This window comes from Hyperolius riggenbachi, chromosome 4, assembly GCF_040937935.1.
Source record: "Hyperolius riggenbachi isolate aHypRig1 chromosome 4, aHypRig1.pri, whole genome shotgun sequence".
In the NCBI taxonomy this organism is placed as follows: Eukaryota; Metazoa; Chordata; class Amphibia; order Anura; family Hyperoliidae; genus Hyperolius; species Hyperolius riggenbachi.
In genome coordinates this window covers 203,171,243-203,191,639 of record NC_090649.1, presented here as the reverse complement: position 1 = coordinate 203,191,639, position 20,397 = coordinate 203,171,243, and the positions used below count along the sequence as shown (strand labels likewise).

The following is a 20,397-nucleotide window of genomic DNA, read 5'->3' as shown; positions in this document are numbered from 1 at the left end:
AAGTTTTACTTTATTTGTTTTTCTTTGTGAGCTCTGTGGTCACTGTTAATGCTATGTTACAGATTTCCTTGGCTGCCTAGAAAATATGGGAAGGGGCAAGGCCAAAGCTGTACATTTGATTTTTTTAAACATGTTTGCATGTAAACATTACTGCTTTTTTGTAAGTCATTAACTGTACACTTTAAAATGGGCTTATTCTATTCCAGACATTTGAATGGTAATATTGTTATAGAAAATGTGACCTGAAAATGTTTATAAGACAGTTATTTATGTGTATAGTACTAATGGTAAATAGAACTTTCCTGTTGTCTCATATTGCTATTTTCAATTTGAGAGCTGAATTTCTAAGACTGAATTCCAAACCATGCCAAACCAAACCATTCATCTACAAAACAAATGAAATAATTGTTTGAGCTTTTCAGCGGTAAATTGTGATTTGCAGTGTTTCCTCAGACAAACATATGTGTTTTGGTTTCTATTTGCTTTTCTGGATAGCACAGGTTGCATTTTAAAGGGAATGTCCAGGATGGAAAAAAAAAACGACTTTCCTGGGGCTTCCTCCAGCCCTTGGCAGCTGTTCTGTGCCCTCGCCGCAACTCCGCTCCTCGCCGGTAGCCCGGGCTCCCTTCCGGTACGAGAGACCTCGTTGTGCTCCAGCGTGCGGCTGACGTAATCACGTTGACGTCATCCGGACTGTGCTGCGAAGACGCAGTAGTTCTGCGTCTGCGCAGTACAGTCCAGATAACGTCAGTGAGCCGCACACTAGAGCGCAAGTAGATGCCGACCTAGTGAGGTCAGTATCTGCACCGGAGGGAACCGAGAGCCACCTGGACCTTCCCTTTAATGCTGTTCGAACACTTCATTTGCATGGATAAAAGCACTAGTTTATTAACCCTTGCAATGAAGAACACAAAAAGAAAAAGGGACTTAAGACAGGTGCTCAGTGGGACTAGTGCATGGGCAAGTTTAGGTGTGTGGGGGGGAGGGGGGGGGATTACTGGTCCCCAGAATCTCCCTTCAGACTGGGGCTGGTGCAGTGTCTGGGGACAGGCACAAGTTGAGACGCCAGAATATCTTCAGGCATCCGTCAGCTCACAGCACAGTGTTGTTACCTGCACTATGGTGCCGGCTCACCCCCTTTCTTTCCTAGCTACAGTTGACTTTGAACATAGCAGCAACAAGTGTACAGAGCATTAAACACAGCTCTGGGTAACTTGATAGAGCACAGAACCCAGGTATGAGCACAACCTTGTGCCCCTGCTGTGTGCTAATAATGAAGGAAGTCAGGACCTTGCACAAAGTTTCACTTCTTCTTCATAACAGATGCTGGCTGTTCTCATTATTATCTGTATTCTCTGAATATGCTCCAGAGACCAGTGGATACAGATAACAATGCCTACAATCATCCAACTTCTGTAGTAATAGGAGAAGAAGCACTGAGGGAGGTCTGGACAGACAAGCCAGCTGAATACTTCCTGGTCTCGGGCTGCTCATGGGAGAGCCCACTTTAATTCCATTGCCTCTATTTCTCACTGAAATGTGTGTCTCACTCTCCCCCATGTCTTTCTCACCCTCTTTCCCTGGTATATCCTCTTTCCCCCCAATATATCTGTGTATTATCTCAGTATATCCCTGCACAATACAATATTGCAATCCTGGTTAGGTACCTTTCATTTGTTTCTGTATTGCCTCCCATTCCATCTGTTCTGTGTGTCTAGCTCTCCAACTCTGTCCTTTGTGTGTTTCTTTGTCTCCCCATTCCTGTCTCACATGGAAGACATGTGAGGTCCTGAAAGGTCAGCCATGCACAATATAATGATTTGGTATGACATTAGTGTATGGCTATGGTAAGGATTACATTACAAGCTCTTCTGAGGACAGTCAGTGACAGGACTATTTATTCTGTAATGTGCTACAGAAGATGTCAGTGCAATATAAATATATAATAATAATAATAATAGAGTAGGACATTAGACCGTGACTATGGTAGAGATTAGATCCCCTGAGGACAGTCAGTGACATACCTATGTACTCTGTAAAGTGCTGTAGAAGATGTCAGTGCAATATAAATATATAATAATAATAATAATGATAATAGCGTGGGACATTAGACAGTGACTATGGTAGAGAGTAGATTGTGAGCTCCTCTGAGGACAGTCAGTGACATAACTATGTACTCTGTAAAGTGCTGCAAAAGAGGTCAGTGCTATATAAATACAAATAGTAATTAGAACGCTACAATGTTGGGGAGGGGGTAGAAGAGAGATGGTGAGACAGAGACAGGAGAGTGGAAGAAAGAGATAGAAGAGAGTGGGGAAAGGTAGAGAGAGGACAGTAAAAGGCAGTGAGGCTGGGAACCTAGTGTGCAGTACAGAAAACCATGCAATTTCTGCATTTTGTGTTTCTACATTTTTCAATGCATTTTTATAAAAAAGGCATTAAAAAGGCATGTAAATATTTAGTAAAATGCACATGCTCTGCGTCTCCATTAAAATACATTACATGCATTTTAGATGTGTTTTAGAGAAACATGCAGCAAGTTGTGCATTTTAAAAAAAATGTGCATTGTAAAAAGCAGATTTTTTTTTTTTTTTAAACACGTGTTTTCTGCAGCGCTAGCAATTCTGCCTAGAGTGCTCCTAGCCTCAAGGGGAAGAAACATGAGTGAGTGTCAGTATGTCTGTGGGGAAGAAAAGAGTGGGGGAAAGAGAGAGAGGAGAAGGGAAGAATGCGAGACAGTGAGGTGGATATGAAGGCTGCCATATTTGTTTCCTTTTAAACAATACTCGTTGCCTGGCAATCCTGCTGATCTCTTTGGCTGCAGTAGTGTCTGAATCACACACTTGAACCAAGCATGCAGCTAATCCAGTCACAATTCAATCAGAAACCTCTGATCCGCATGCTTGTTCAGGGTCTATGGCTAAAAATATTTAAAGCAGAGGCAGTAGCTAGATATCATGGGGCTCCATAGCAAAACTTCCATGGGGCCCTCAGATGTAGGCACTCATAAGCAATGCCACCTACCCCACCCTATGGATATAGGTTAATTGGGCAATTTCCATTCCCGTGCAATCAACACTGCACATAGTTCATGGGCACTGAGACAAATTCAGAGGGTAGAGAAACCCCAGTGAGTTAATGGTGAATACATTAAGTACCACTTGTGTCCCCTATGCTCCAGGTCCCCATAGCACCTGCTATGGCTGCTATGGCTATTGCTACGCCCCTGGGCAGAGGATAAGCAGTACAGCCAGGCAATTTGCATTGTTAAAAGGAAATAAATATGGCAGCCTTCATATCCCTCTCATTTGTCCTTTAACTCTTAAAACAATGTAACAAGGCATGTACTGGTAAACAAACAATACAAAAGGACACGAGTTTTAAAGTATTCATGGCAAAAATAGGAAATATGAAGGCTGCCATAATTGACTTTATTATAAAATGCTAGCTAATATCTAGCTTTTCTTCTTCCCATGATATTTTCCTAATGTGCATACTTGTTCCAGATGTGTGATACAAGACAATTTATTGGATTATTAGATTGTGAGCTCCTTTGAGGGACAGTTAGTGACAAGATATATATACACTGTACAGCGCTGCGTAATATGTCGGTGCTATATAAATACTAAATAATAATAATAATAATAATTGTCAGAGGACCAGCATTACAGCCACTTACACTTCTGGTTTAGAAGAAGTTCAGCAGGAGTTGCCTCTATATGATTGCACCTTTCAGTTTTATGTAAAACTATGAAGTGCAGCAAAGCGCCTAACATGCCACCCCCTCAACAACCCCCTCAAAAGTTTGCTTGATTGGGGAAGGGGGTGTCTGTAAATAGTCAGCACTGGGTGTCCAATACCATAGCTATGCCACTGTTTTCCAGTACAGGAAGAGTTAAAAATCTTCAGTTGTTATCTATGAAAAATAGTTTTTCTGAGCTATTCCACCTACTTCAGTTGAATACAGTCCTGTTCTCTGAAGCACTTAAACAGCCTAGAAACAGCGAGAGACAGTTTTCTACTATTCCTGCTTTGTTTTATAGCTTAACCACTTATGTGACCCGAGACGGTATATCTACGTCCTGCAGGACTTCAGTTCCTACCCAGGGACGTACATATTCGTCTATTGCGGCAAATTGCTGCTGCACGCTTGCTCCCACATGCGTTCTCATTGCAGCCTGTTAGTAGGGAGATCAGTGAATAGGAACACAGTTCCCACTCATTGATCTAAGTCTCAGTGTCAATGATCGCAGGTATCACTGAGATGCCTGCGGTCATTGTAGCAAAAAAAGTTACACTTGCAAGCCTTACTTCCTGTTGCCATACTAACAGTAAGAGGAGGAAAAGGAAGAATATGCGTGAGGACATCTTGTGGCCAAACAGTAAAATTACACTTACATACATTTTATTTTTAACCACTTCCCGACCGCCTAACGCACAGAGGCGGCCGGGAAGTGGAGCCCTTAAGGACCGGCTCACCCACAGAGGCGGCGGTCCATTTAAGGGCATGGGCGGAGCGATCGCGTCATCCGTGACGCGATCCTCCGCCGGCGCCTGTCCCCGCTCGCTCGCTGCAACATCCCGCCGGCTATACGGAAGCGCCGGCGGGATGTTAACCCCGCGATCGCCGCATACAAAGTGTATAATACACTTTGTAATGTTTACAAAGTGTATTATACAGGCTGCCTCCTGCCCTGGTGGTCCCAGTGTCCGAGGGACCACCAGGGCAGGCTGCAGCCACCCTAGTCTGCACCCAAGCACACTGATTTCTCCCCCCCTGCCCCAGATCGCCCACAGCACCCATCAGACCCCCCCCTGCCCACCCCCCAGACCCCTGTTTGCACCCAATCACCCCCCTAATCACCCATCAATCACTCCCTGTCACTATCTGTCAACGCTATTTTTTTTTATCCCCCCCCTGCTCCCTGCCCCCTCCTGATCACCCCCCACCCCTCAGATTCTCCCCAGACCCCCCCCCCCAGACCCCCCCCCCCTGTTTACTGTATGCATCTATCCCCCTGATCACCTGTCAATCACCTGTCAATCACCTGTCAATCACCCGTCAATCACCCCCTGTCACTGCCACCCATCAATCAGCCCCTAACCTGCCCCTTGCGGGCAATCTGATCACCCCCCCACACCAATAGATCGCCCACAGATCTGACATCAGATCACCTCCCAAATCCATTGTTTACATCTATTCTCTCCTCTAAACACCCACTAATTACCCATCAATCACCCATCAATCACCCCCTATCACCACCTGTCACTTTTACCTATCAGATCAGACCCTAATCTGCCCCTTGCGGGCACCCAATCACCCGCCCACACGCTCAGATTGCCCTCTGACCCCCCCTTATCAATTCACCAGTGCATTAATTACATCTGTTCTTCCCTGTAATAACCCACTGATCACCTGTCAATCACCTGCCAATCACCTATCACCCATCAATCACCCCCTGTCACCCCCTGTCACTGCCACCCATCAATCAGCCCCTAACCTGCCCCTTGCGGGCAATCTGATCACCCACCCACACCATTAGATCGCCCGCAAACCCGCCGTCAGATTACCTCCCAAATGTATCGTTTACATCTGTTATCTTCTCTAAACACCCACTAATTACCCATCAATCACCCATCAATCACCCCCTATCACCACCTGTCACTGTTACCTATCAGATCAGACCCTAATCTGCCCCTTGCGGGCACCCAATCACCCGCTCACACGCTCAGATTGCCCTCAGACCCCCCCCCCCCCTTATCAATTCGCCAGTGCATTAATTACATCTGTCCTTCCCTGTAATAACCCACTGATCACCTGTCAATCACCTGCCAATCACCTATCACCCATCAATCACCCCCTGTCACTGCCACCCAACAATCAGCCCCTAACCTGCCCCTTGCGGGCAATCTGATCACCCACCCACACCAATAGATCGCCCGCAGATCCGACATCAGATCACCACCCAAGCGCAGCGTTTACATCTATTCTCTCCTCTAAACACCCACTAATTACCCATCAATCACCCATCAATCACTCCCTATCACCACCTGTCACTGTTACCTATCAGATCAGACCCTAGTCTGCCCCTTGCGGGCACCCAATCACCCGCCTACACGCTCAGATTGCCCTCAGACCCCCCCTTATCAATTCGCCAGTGCAATATTTACATCTGTTCTCCCCTGTAATAACCCACTGATTACCTGTCAATCACCTATCAATCACCCATCAATCACCCCCTGTCACTGCCACCCATCAATCACCCCCTGTCACTGCCACCCATCAATCACCCGCTGTCACTGCCACCCATCAATCAGCCCCTAACCTGCCCCTTGCGGGCAAACTGATCACCCACCCACACCAATAGATCGCCCGCAGATCCGACATCAGATCACCACCCAAGCGCAGTGTTTCCATCTATTCTCTACCCTAAACACCCACTAATTACCCATCAGTCACCCCCTGTCACTGCTACCTATCAGATTAGACCCCTATCTGCCCCTAGGGCACTCAATCACCCGCCCACACCCTCAGAATGCCCTCAGACCCCAGCCCTGATCACCTCGCCAGTGCATTGCTTGCATCTATTCCCCCCTCTAATCACACCTTGAGACACCCATCAATCACCTCCTGTCACCCCCTAGCACACCTACCCATCAGATCAGGCCCCAATTTGCCCCGTGTGGGCTCCTGATCACTCGGCCAAACCCTCAGACCCCCTTCCGATCACCTCCCCAGTGCATTGATTGCATCTATTTTCCCCTCTAACCACCCCCTGAGACACCCATCAATCACCTCCTGTCACCCCCCTAGCACTCCTATCCATCAGATCAGGCCCAATACAACCTGTCATCTAAAAGGCCACCCTGCTTATGACCGGTTCCACAAATTTCGCCCCCTCATAGACCACCTGTCATCAAAATTTGCAGATGCTTATACCCCTGAACAGTCATTTTGAGACATTTGGTTTCCAGACTACTCACGGTTTTGGGCCTGTAAAATGCCAGGGCGGTATAGGAACCCCACAAGTGACCCCATTTTAGAAAAAAAAGACACCCCAAGGTATTCTGTTAGGTGTATGACGAGTTCATAGAAGATTTTATTTTTTGTCAAAAGTTAGCGGAAATTAATTTTTATTGGTTTTTTTTCACAAAGTGTCATTTTTCACTAACTTGTGACAAAAAATAAAATCTTCTATGAACTCGCCATACACCTAACGGAATACCTTGGGGTGTCTTCTTTCTAAAATGGGGTCACTTGTGGGGTTCCTATACTGCCCTGGCATTTTAGGGGCCCTAAACCGCGAGGAGTAGTCTAGAAAACAAATGCTTCAAAATGACCTGTGAATAGGACGTTGGGCCCCTTAGCGCACCTAGGCTGCAAAAAAGTGTCACACATGTGGTACCGCCGTACTCAGGAAAAGTAGTATAATGTGTTTTGGGGTGTATTTTTACACATACCCATGCTGGGTGGGAGAAATTTCTATGTAAATGGACAATTGTGTGTAAAAAAATCAAACAATTGTCATTTACAGAGATATTTCTCCCACTTAGCATGGGTATGTGTAAAAATACACCCCAAAACGCATTATACTACTTCTCCTGAGTACAGCGGCACCACATGTGTGGCACTTTTTTACACCCTAAGTACGCTAAGGGGCCCAAAGTCCAATGAGTACCTTTAGGATTTCACAGGTCATTTTGCGACATTTGGTTTCAAGACTACTCCTCACGGTTTAGGGCCCCTAAAATGCCAGGGCAGTATAGGAACCCCACAAATGACCCCATTCTAGAAAGAAGACACCCAAAGGTATTCCGTACGGAGTATGGTGAGTTCATAGAAGATTTTATTTTTTGTCACAAGTAAAAGGCACTTTATTGATAAGTTGTGAAAATATCACCAAGCAAAAAAACTGGGGAGAAAAAGTGAATTGAATAAGGGCCATCTTCACCTAGTTCCTACAAACAACAATAAATCTTTAGACAAATTGGGTCCGATCCAATTCACTTTTTCTCCTAAGTTTTCTTGGTGATATTTTCACACATTAAATAAAATGCCTTTTAAGCCACCAGCAAGCACAAAAAAACGTACTTTTTGGTACTTTTTCAATTGCAGATATCTGAAATACTATTTTAAACAGAAGATGAAAAATGATCTCCAAGGAGAAAACTTAGGAGAAAAATTTAACTGGATCAGGCCCATTATGGGCTTGATTCACAAAGCCGTGCTAACTGTTTAGCACGGGCGTGCTAAACAATTAGCACGTGAAGTGCCGTTCGCGGACTTTTGCACGCGCATATTGCCGCGATTCCGCGAAGTCCGCGAACGGCACTTCACGTGCTAACTGTTTAGCACGCCCGTGCTAAACAGTTAGCACGGCTTTGTGAATCAAGCCCTATGACTTGCTGCTGGCTGAATTCCCCCCTTGTTGTACTTTTGCTCAGGGAAACATGCACTGGCGTAACAATAGGGCCTGCAGCCCCTGCATCCGTGGGGGGGGGGGCCCGCTCAGGGCCATTTTGGGGGGCTGGAGGGGTCGCAGCATGAGGGGAAAGCCCCCCTCCAGCATCAATAAGTGTGTGTGTCTAGGTGGCGGGCAGCAGCAGATCCACATACCTTCCTTGAGTTCCAGCGTGGACGTTCCTCTCTCTAGCCTCTGACGCGACTTCCTGTATAAACAGGAAGTCGAGTCAGACACTAGAGGGAGAAACAACCACGCTGGAACACAAGGAAGGTATGTGGTTCTGCTGCTGCCCGCCGCCTAGACACACACACTTATTGATGTTGGAGGGGAACGCAAAGGGGAGAGCCCCGCCGAGCTGCAGCATGGCTTAAGCCTTATGCTGCGACCCCTCCAGCCCCCCAAAATGGCCCTGAGTGGGCCCCAGAGGGGGGGCCCGCACAGAAATTCTGCAGGGGGGCTCGGTGGGACCTAGTTACGCCCCTGGAAACATGCATTCATTGCAAGATTAAAAAACAGCTATCATGAAAATTTTTAAAAATTAAGGTACACGTGTATTAGCTGTACATTTGTCCTTGTGTGAAATGCACTATAAATTTACTTTTTTCTAGGTAGCTTTAGGCTCGGTTCCGACTTATAGCAGATGCAAAACGTTGCACGTCCACGCGGTCTGTTTTGCATCCTCTCTATTTTTCTACCGAGTTCTGCCGCTGTTGACTCCTCTGCTCGGTCCCGAAGCTCACTGGCTTGGGGCTCCCCAATGTATTTCAATAGAGCAATTTTCCCTAGCAACAGAGATTTTATTTCTCAACTATCCTCCCTGCTGCTTTGGGTTCCCATTGGTCTTTTGCAATACAATGGGGATCCCCACGCTTCTACCTCACCAGTCACCACTGATCTGTTTACTGGCTTTTGGACTGAGCAGAGAAGACAGCAGTGGGTAAACTGGGTGACAAGTGAATATCGGTGATCAAAGCAGACAGAGCAGACATGGCACCCAGCCTAGTGAAAATGGACACTTTTCATTCTCATAGGCTTTAATTGCATCAGTGCACCCTACATTTTGCATTCCATTCTGAAAAAATGTAGCAGGCCCTGACTTTGCATTTCAGCAAACGGATCCATTTTTTTACAAGTGGGAGTGGATCCTATTTTTAACAATAGGATGTGCTTCCGTTGTTAAGGGGGAGTTTAGAAAACGTACCAAACGGGTTAATTTTCTGCACAAGTGGGAACCGAGCTTTACAGTAGCTAGTAAAAATTAAACAGATCTTAGAGGTTTTTGACTAGTCTGTCTCTTCACTGAGAATTTTCTAGGTTTTCTTCATTTTTTGACAAGCACTCATTGGAAAGGACCTTTACAATGGTGCTGGAAAGTCTGTCTCCTCTTGTTACACTATTCTAGAAGTAAGGTTGGAGCAGAGCTGGGACAAGGTCCTCCAGCACCCAAGGCTGAGACACCAAAGTGCGCCCCTCCATCCCTCCCACCCCAGCTTATGATTGCAATTAGACTAAGAGGGCCACAGGGCCCACAACCTCCCCAACACCTTAATATCTAGTTATCTGGCTTGCAGTCACTGCTATGTATGCCCTTTTCTTATTTATTTCTGCTTCAAACACAATTAGGAATGACAGCTGAATGAATTGTGCGCCCCCTCCTACACTGAGCCTCTCCAGCCTATGCCTCGGCCCGGCCCTGAGTTGGAGTGTGTCACTGCTATCCATAGAGTGCTTTTGAAAATAAAGGAATTCCTGAGAATCCTCTGTGAGGAGATGAATTAATCTGAAATCTGTCACATTTCTTCTGCCTACTATAAGTGACAGGAACATAAGAAAACAATAGTTTTCAGTGCATTTTACTCTAGGACAAATGTTAAATAACACGTGTATTTAAAATTTTTACATTTTTTTTTTTGCGATAACGGTCTTTTCATTAAAAGACAACACCGGGGAAGATTTATATATTTGCCTAATAAGAGTTAAGGATCTGGACCCCTTAGAGCAGGGCAGGGGTCCCCAAACGTTTTGGGTCGAAGGCCGGGTCAACATACTTCAGACTACTGGGGGGCCGGAGTACATAAAATTATGTCTTTGTGGGCCAAAAGTGAAGCATACCCAGGTGATACCTGAAGTTCAATTGGACAGTACTGTCGCCTGATGTGGAATTTGATTGGAAACCAGCGAATTACTGCTTTCTGGCTTCTATGTGGATGGGTGATGCGAGCACTGCTATTCTATATGTGAACCACCAATATTTAAAGACGCAGCCGACCGCATCTATAAGTAAAACATTTTGTGAGCAGGGAGACGGTAAAAAAGCCTCAGGGGGCAACATTCGGCCCACGGGCCTTAGTTTGAGGACCACTGCCTTAGAGCCTTCCTGGTCTTCTGTGTGTCCTATTGTTCCACCGCTGAGCCCCTGTTCCAATCTCCTGCCAGCTGTGTCTTTGGGTCACTGAGTACTTCTGAAGACAAGCAGCTCTGTACTGCACACGAGCGAGTTTGCTCTCACGACTGTTTAGTACAGAGCCATTCATCTTTAGAAGTACTCAGTGACCTTATTACTGACACAGCCTTCAGAGGAGACCCGAAGGCTTCCTTGACAATAAAGTCAGAGATTGGAACTGGGTGTGGGGGGACCAGTGGTGGAACAAGGTCATGCAGAGAGGACCAGGAAGGCTTTAAAGGGAACCTGAAGCAAGGAAAATTATTTAAAATAAACACATGACGTAGCTGCAAATGAATATGACATACTGACCTCACTGTCAGTTCCTCTCAGAAGCTCACCATTTTCTTCTTACTGTGATCCCTTCCAGTTCTGACAATATTTTGTCAGAACTGAAATATACCAGTTGGTGTCAGTTATATATCAGCAGCTGTCAGTTACAACTGAATGTGCAAGGTAATGTCCATGTTTCCCTATGGCTCAAGTGGGTGATATTACAGTTTAACAGTGTACTGACCAGGAAGCTGTTAGGGGTAATGGCATTTTTAAAATGGAGGATGGAGAAATCTATTTATCACAGTGGACAAATGGGACGCAGGAGAGGAGAAAGACATTGAGTAGTAGACTACACAGGAGGTAACTATCACCTGTGTATGCTTATTTTGACTTTTTGTTTTCAGTTCAGGTTCTCTTTAAGTTAAGGGATTCAGAGCCTTTCCTCTTCTTAGATGTGTATGTAACCCCCGCCCAGGTGGATACAGGTATAATTTAAAGGCTCTTTGTGCAGTTATTTATAAATGTTATAATAATCCTAATCTTATGTGTTTGCTGTAATTGGTGACTGCTATATACTGTATGTGCTCTGCACTTTACATTTTTGTTTTTATAATTAAAATCTATATCTGATGTGTTGTACTGCAAACTAACAGCTTATTTCTGGCTTATTTTGTAGAGCCTGGACCAGTAAAGAACCTTACATCAGAGACTATCAACACCACAGCAGTATCTCTCACATGGGAGCACCCTGATGGCGGTGAGGCCTTCTACAAAATTGAAGTGACTGGAGATGGAGCTCCATATTACACATCATTTACTACAAATAACAATTCTGCTGTGATTGGAAACCTGACAGCTGGAAATTACTACACCTTCTGGGTTTATGCTGTCATTGGAGAACCGAACATACCAGGAGTCATCACAAACAGATCTGTATACACAAGTAAGAAATGCAGCCTTTTCTGATCTTATTATTGAGCAGGAGAAGGTTTTCTATTGGAAAAGGTCTATTATTGAAGAGGAGAAGGTTTTATTTTACCTGCATTGTTTATAAATATCCAATTTCCCTGATTTCATTTTCCCCTCTAGCCAGTGAGGGCCTATTTCCCCCCAAACTCTATTTATTCATACTCGAGGCTGGATTTATAATTTTTCTGCCCCTAGACAAAGTATGTTTGGTTTCCCTTACATGTGCAGTAGTGCCCCTCCCATTCCATGTGCAGCCCCCTCTTCCATGTGTAACATCCATGTACTGTAGTCCCTTTCTGTCACATAAACTCCCTTGGGCATCATCTCTTTTTCATGTGTTGCTTCCCATTTACAGCCTCCTCTTTCATGGTTGGAAACACCTATTTCACATCCATGTGCCCCCTTGGGCTGCAGCTGCCCAAGGCCCGGGCCTTTGTGGCCTTTCCAGAAATCCATCCCTATTCATACTGCTTCCTATGCGATTGCCACACTTTCGGATGGTATTCACCTTCATGATTTCTGATAATAGAAATATATCTGTGGATCATTGGAGAAAAGAAACAAGTTCCATCAGGCACTGCAGTTAATTCGTATTACCGCCGTAATACGGCGGTAGCCTCAGTGCTTCTTCCGAGGCTGATCCAAGTCTAAGTGGATCAGCCTCGGAAGAAGCACGGTGCAAAACGGCCATTAGGCTACCATTTTTGCCCTGCACCCACCACCACCACCCTCTGATATGGTCAGTGCTGCTCGGATACCCTTTTTCAAAATCCGGATTGAATTTGGATCCGGATACCCAGATATCCTATCCAAAGCAGATATCCGAGTTTGAAATTTTGGAATCTGAATCCGAATCGGAGATCCGAACCCAGTATCCCAGATATCCACCCGGATTCGGCTTTAAACTGCTTGTAAAACGTTTTTAAGGGTAAATGAGGCATGTAGCATCATGTTTTTTTTAAAGGGAAACACTAATTGATGATGTGGGGACTTAAATTCTCTTTCTCTCTGTCTCTCGGCCTGAATTCCTTCGAAAGGGATTTTTACCATTGAAGGTGATTTTGGCTTCTGCTCGGATATCTGAACTAACTATCTGCCCGGATTTCGGATTTCAGATGAGAAATCCGAGTTTGCTCGGATAGTGCTATTCGGATTTTCAAAAATATCTGAATTGCTATTCAAAGTTCGGATAGTGGAAAATGTTCGGCTTATCTGCGTAGTTCGGATACCCGAATATTGGATGAGCACCACTGGATATGGTAGGACATCTATCTCATGCATAATTTTGACGCTGTCATCATAGCACAAGTTGTTTGCTTATGACTTATGCACCTGCCTTTTGAATACAAGAATCTCACATGCTGTGATTTGAATCACACTGAAAACACGAATAAATACGAATTAACTGCAGTGCCTGATGGAACTTGTTTCTTTTCTCCAATGATCCATGTTATAAACATCTGCTAAATGCATCATGAGCACGTAGTTCTTTTAATCAAGATGGTGTCTGGATGTCTGCCATCTCCTGCCTCTAGTGATAGGACTGTATAGCTCATAGTGCCGGTAGTACCTACACTCCCAGAAATAAATCTGTGAATACATTTTGTAGAGAACATGAAATGAGAGGTATGTTATAAATGTTGCTTTTTTAAAGCAGCTGTGGCGCTGTACAAAGTAAGAAACAAACATGGGGTATGTGGAAAATGACATATTTATTTACTTTCAACCACTTAAGAACCAGGCGAATTTCTAATGATCGGTGCTGCGTGGGCTCTACAGCCCGCAGCACCGATCAGGATTACACCAGGGCGATCAGCCTTCCCCCCTTTTTTCCCCACTAGGGGGATGTCCTGCTGGGGGGTCTGATCGCCGCCGGCCATTAGTGAGTACCGGGGGGGGGGGGGCTCCTCAAAGCCCCCCTCCGCAGCGTTTTCCGCCCTCTCCCCGCTTACCTCCCTCCCCTCCTTTCCTTAGGTGGAGCAGGACGGATATCCGTCCTGCGCATTGTAGGATAGGCTTCAACCTATCATATGCCGGCGATCCCCGGCCAATCAGAGGCCAGGGATCGCCGATCTACGTCAGCAGCACCGTATGATGTAAACAGCGGGGATTTCTTCCCCGCCTATTTACATTACGTGTGCGAGCCGCGATGGGCGGCTCACACACTGTTCACGGAGACACCCTCCGTGAACTGGCATGGAAAGGCCGCTCGTACGAGCGGCCGTTTCCATGCTATACCACTAACGACCAGGCGCCGCCTATCGGCATTAGCTGGTCGTTAAATGCTAGTTGCCTGGCAGTCCTGCTGATCATTCTGACGTCAGTGTCTAAATCAAATACCTGAAACAAGAATGATACTAATCTTGTCTGATTTTAGTCAGAAACATCTGATGATCAGCATGCTTGTTCAGGGTCTATGGCTATAATAATCATACACAGAATAGGGACACCAAGAGCCAAATATAGTGTAGTATGTACTGGTAGTTGAAATTAAGTATGGTAGAGTAATGAGCTACACTCACAAAGCAGGGTTACCTCAAAGGCAACCACTGTAAATGCAGGTGGGGAGATTAGACCACCTGACCCCACTCAGGATTAAGAAGTCGCTCTCCGCAGATGAGGAAAAAAGATATAGTGATATAGTGTAGTATGGATACAGAGGTGCCAAAAAGATAAAAGTATCTAAAAAGTTTAAAACATGAGGAGGCAGCTGTGGACTTACCTCTTCCAAGCAGACACAAAATTTGCCAATGTGTTTATCAAATACAACAAGTTTATTTACATACACCGGGGGACAATGCAAAGCGTTTCGCAGATTTGATCCCGCTCCATCAGGCAATAACAACGGAACAGTAGCATATGTGGTCAGTAGAAGAGCCAGGCACCTATGTTATTCATATATCGTGAACAACCTGTTGCCCAAAGTGATTTTTAGAGCTTGTTTCAGGTAGTACATGTGGAATATTGTCTGTAGCTTTATGTGTAATTTTATTTACATGCTAATAAGGTTTTGTCCCTTTTTTTTTTTTTCTTTCAAGAACCTGAGGTCGTGAGGAATCTGACCATAGAGAACATTGGCTTTACCTCCATGTCTCTGAGCTGGCAGGTATATGGAAATGCCACTTCTTACCTCATCCAGGTTCTGGAAGATCCGTCTTATCCAAAAGAAATTAGTACAACATATTACACAGCAGAAGGCCTAACACCTGGAAAGAATTATACGATCCGGGTCACAGCTTTAGCCGGCACTCTACAGGGAGACCCTGCAGAAATATCTAACCAAACATGTAAGTGTTTACGGGAAGGTAAAATCAGGACCGTTTAAGAATGATATAGATTTCCTTAAATATCCTGGTTACTAAAGCAATGTTTTTGGCTCTGTCAGGAAACATGTTATTATGCAGGCAGCATGTTTTAATTGTGTCATTTTTTGTTTGTCTTTGAAACTGTTACTTTGATACTTACAGATTTATCACCACACATTAAGGACATAGTAGAAAGAAGGAAAAATAAATCAAAAACTTGTAATATACCTTACAATTTTTGTGTAATATTACCAACAACTGCACAATGGGAAGATCAATAGGTTGAGTATACTGTAGCTTGTGGAAATTTTGTAGGCCCTCATATTCCTTAGATATGGTACAAATGTATAAATATTGTACTAAAGTGATGGGTAAATTTGCTCAATATTATTTCACATTACATGATATTATGGGAAAAAAACAACTTTGCCAAAGTAATATAGCCTTAGGGATGCAAAATATAAGTTTTAGGGGGTTCCAAAGAGAGTCTAACATTCCCTCACTTTCATGAATGTTTAATTTATTTACTTAAATCCATCAGTTATAGACAAATAATGCGCAGCATCATGAAATAGGCTTCATCACGAGTCTTCGTGTTGGGGCCATAATATCACATCATGCTTTGTACCTATTCTTTATTAAACAAGGCTATTAAAATACAAACAAGCTTTGCATACAATATCTGCTTTCTATCTGAGAGAAAAAAACTGAGAAAAAACAGACATATGCTATTTTTATTGAAATAGCAGTTTATTAAGCAAAGACATATTGGCAATTTTTAGAGCCTTTTGTTGATTTGAGGGTGGGCTTGTTATAAATTGTAGCTATAGTGGATAACATAGCTTGCATGTGAGACCCTGCTATGTAATTCATTAACACTACCCCAAACATCCTTCACTATCTGGTAGATGCCTAAGCTGTTATTGCCTGTCTGGGTATCTAGTAAAGCAGCGTTCACCACAGCAAGTGAAGTTGAAGTGGTATTGTAGTCAAGGCTTAAAGGGACACTTAAGTCAAACAAAAAAAATGAGTTTTACTCACCTGGGGCTTCCAATAGCCCCCTGCAGCTGTCCGGTGCCCTCGCCGTCTCCCTCCAATGCTCCTGGCCCCGCCGACAGCCACGTCCTGTTTCGGTGACAGGAGCTGACAGGCTGGGGACGCGAGTGATTCTTCACGTTCCCAGACACATTAGCACCCTCTATGCTGCTATATGGTATATGATATATGCTATAGCAGCATAGATGGCGCTATTGTGGCTAGGAACGCGAAGTATCACTCACGTCCCCAGCCTGTCAGCTCCTGTCACCGAAACAGAAATTGGCTGCCGGTGGTGCCAGGAGGATCGGATGGAGATGGCGAGGGCACCGGACAGCTGCAGGGGGCTATTGGAAGCCCCAGGTGAGTAAAACTCATTTTTTTTGTTTGACTTAAGTGTCCCTTTAAGAAATAAAAGATACTTTTTTTGAAATGGAAATGTACAGTAAACCTTATAAGTGTGGATATTTACTGTGAATAATCTAGCAATAATGATCTTCCTACCATTCCAGTGTCTACCATTCTGCTATCTCATATTTGCCCTCTGCCTCCTGCTCCACTGTATGACTGCTTCTGGCATTTTCTACAGTCTTAGTAACACAAATATCAAGCACAGGGAGAGGCAACCTGGCTGGCATAATATGTCAAGCAGGCGCCAGCACCAGTCTCCTTCAGCCAGAGTGTGGCCAAGAACTGGGAATTTACAACACATGTACAGGATACATCATGTACAAATAAAAATAAAAAAAATCAGAAACATTAATAAATGTATACAGTTGTAGTTAGTCTTCAGTACAAATATATTTTCAATTCATGGCTACTGTTCTTCTTTAAACTTAAAAAAGACTTGTTCTTGGATTACATATGTTAAAGTAAACAAGAATCTCTTGGTAATCGAAAGCAAAAAGTTTTGAATCAGGATGATGCCATTTACTGATTTATTTTACTAATGGCTAACACGGTACAATACCTTATTGCTACAACTTGGTAATCCAAAATAATCCAAATATCTACTTTCTTTCAGTGATGAGCAAAAATTCTGATATTCTTTTTGCATTCATTTTTGCAAAAATAATGGTAAATTTAACTTTTGAGCGAAAATGCTTTTGAAAATCATTTTGTAATAAGTTTGTGATTTTTAGCATTTTTCACACATTTCTATGCAAAACATAAATGATTTAGCACTTCTCACAAATGTTTATGGTAAGAATACTGACTTTGCACAATTTGTGAATTTATGCCATATTGCAAATATACAATGTATTTTTGCAAATATTTTCTCGAAATCGAAAATAGCATCTTCAATGTGAAAATGACTGGCGAAAATTTGCAAGCAACACTGCTTTCTTTTACAGTAAAAAAAAAAAAAAAAATTCTTCAAACCCAGAAAGAAAAATCCTGTATAACTTTATTAAATTTAGTAAATACGATTTCCCAATGCGGTTCCATGTTCCCATGCTTTAATTTGAATCACTGTATTAGTAGTAGGAAATATTAATATAACATGTGCAAATGAAAAATTACTGCTGACGGTGACTCTAAACATGGCAAGCAATACAATTCAAGAACCATGGTATTGCTCACGAATCTTCAATTAGATCAAAATATTTTATTATTTTTAACTTTGGTTTACTAAAGTATTTCCACATAAATACAATGAACACTGGCATGGTGTATTTGCCTAAACACCAAAAATGTGCACTACACTGCTTTCAAATGTATAATATAAACACAAGTAGAAAGTATCCTATATAATAAAACCCCTCTGCCCATGCGTAATCCTCCTGTCCCTGTGTCCGTGTGTTTTAGCTACTGTGCATGTGTAGCTGTTGGGACAGGAGGAGAACGGGCGGGCGTGTGTGCGCGCGGGTATGCGGGCGGGCATGTGCGCGCTTACATGCGGCGGCGGTCATAGGGGCGGTTGTGAGAGACTAGAGCCCGTTATATTAACAGGCTCGGTCCACTTAGTCGCAGAATAAACATGAAGGATATCATAACACTCAGCTGCAGCTTCAACGTCATAAAAAATGTTATTGGAACATATTCTCTAACCAGTGGTAAAATCGATGTACGCTACCACGTTACCTTCATAACACCCGCATTGCTAATGTAACATGTGTTACTCTATTTTTTTTAGCTATAGCTAATAGGTTAAATACCTGTATGTACCTTAGTTGATTTAATTTGCCTGTCCTTTCAGTGTGGTCACTTCCATAATAGAAATCTGAAGTTACAGGGACATGGAGGTTGCCATTTTGAAAAAAAATCCAGTTTTTAAAAATCCAGTTTGGCTGTTAATATGATATTTTTGTCTTCAGCAGTACCAGAGTCACACACTAAAAACAAGCATGCAGACAGTGGAGCCAAAGTTAAGTCAGAGGACCTTGCCTACATGCTTGTCCTGGGTCAATGGGCAAAAAAGGTATAGACAAAACAAAAAAAAACAATACTGCCATTCAGGTAGTGTTTTCAGTACTAAGTCAGTAAAGGCTCCTTCCATATCCCTGTGAAAAAAATATAAAACCTTGTGCTTGATTGGCATTGCAATAGCTTACTGAAACAGCTGAAATGAACAAAAACCAATGGGCAAAAACAAAGGCCAAGCCTCAATGTTGGGATTTTTGCCTTCTGCACACAATAAACAGTTACCATGAACTAACAGCTTGAAGTACAACCATGGGTTTTTTTTCCGCATGAGCATCTGGTAAAGGTGTATATACAGGTACACTTTTGGTTACCCACAGGGACTGGGATTTGATCCGTCAGGTGACAGTTTAGGCCCAAGATTTGTACAGATGCATCTCTAGCCTGCAGACGAGCAATGCATTCTGTTGGAGGGGGCAGAATGATGACATGTAGCACATGACGGAGCGGGACGCAGCTGAAGGGGTAAGAAGAAAAACATTGGCATTGGTTTAAGCTCAGACAAGATGATCCGGCAGGCTGGATGCATTGGGGCCATCGTACACATGCTAGATTCCCCACTGGCCACTTCAGCCGAGAAGCATCTATCCTGTGCACAAAGCTTTAAACTATTGTTCCTATTGAAAAAACAAACCAAGTCAAATGCTGCATTGTTGCAAATGTGGATGACATTTATCTGGTAAAATAGTGTCCTTAAGGTCAGTCCATTTATCTGTACTGCAAACACATAGCACACACACACACACACACACACACACACACACACACACACACACACACACACACACACACACACACACACACACACACACACACACACACACACACACACACACACACACACACACACACACACACACACACACACACACACACACACACACACACACACACACACACACACACACACACACACACACACACACACACACACACACACTTGAACGTGTGTGAAACAACTGTGCATTTTGCATTTGGTTAAGTTGGTTTTGGTGGCTAGGGGAAAGAGACATAACTGGTGAACATTTTGCCAAAAAAGATGTACAAAATAAAAACAAGTAAACAAATGGCCTGGATAGGGTTTATTGGGATTGAGACACGTTTCAATATAATACAAAGCATCATTGTTACATTTTATTTTCTTCAAAGACAATGAAGACATTACACAATAGCATAATTAACATAAAAGTAGGTATCCTGAAAAATGTAATGTATTTTATTATATGTCTTTACAGTGCCTCTTTAAGATAGTAATATTGAATACAGTTAATAGCATCACTGTCTAAATAAGTATTTTATTTTATAGATTTGACCATTGCTGTATCCTATTTGTAGAATTTTGTTCTGCAAAACAGAACACAATTAGTAAACATTTCCTTCTGACAAATACATAATTGGTCAGGGAGACCCCTTCTAAAAAAATTAGGCAGCCTGTTCACCCAAACATAATTAGGCAGCATTCCACATACCGTAAATAGCC

The 20,397-nt window shown here is 43.5% G+C and overlaps 1 protein-coding gene across 5 annotated transcripts in view; it reads left to right on the top strand.

Annotated features, from left to right (window-relative positions):
- LOC137571707 (receptor-type tyrosine-protein phosphatase beta-like) overlaps positions 1-20,397 on the top strand; it is a 103,636-nt gene that overhangs the window by 40,395 nt on the left and 42,844 nt on the right. For all 5 annotated transcript variants that reach the window (XM_068281245.1, XM_068281249.1, XM_068281248.1 and 2 more), the window contains exons 7-8: positions 11,861-12,127; positions 15,192-15,440. In XM_068281245.1, the coding sequence (XP_068137346.1) occupies positions 11,861-12,127; positions 15,192-15,440 (516 nt within the window). The remainder of the gene's footprint in view (positions 1-11,860; positions 12,128-15,191; positions 15,441-20,397) is intronic.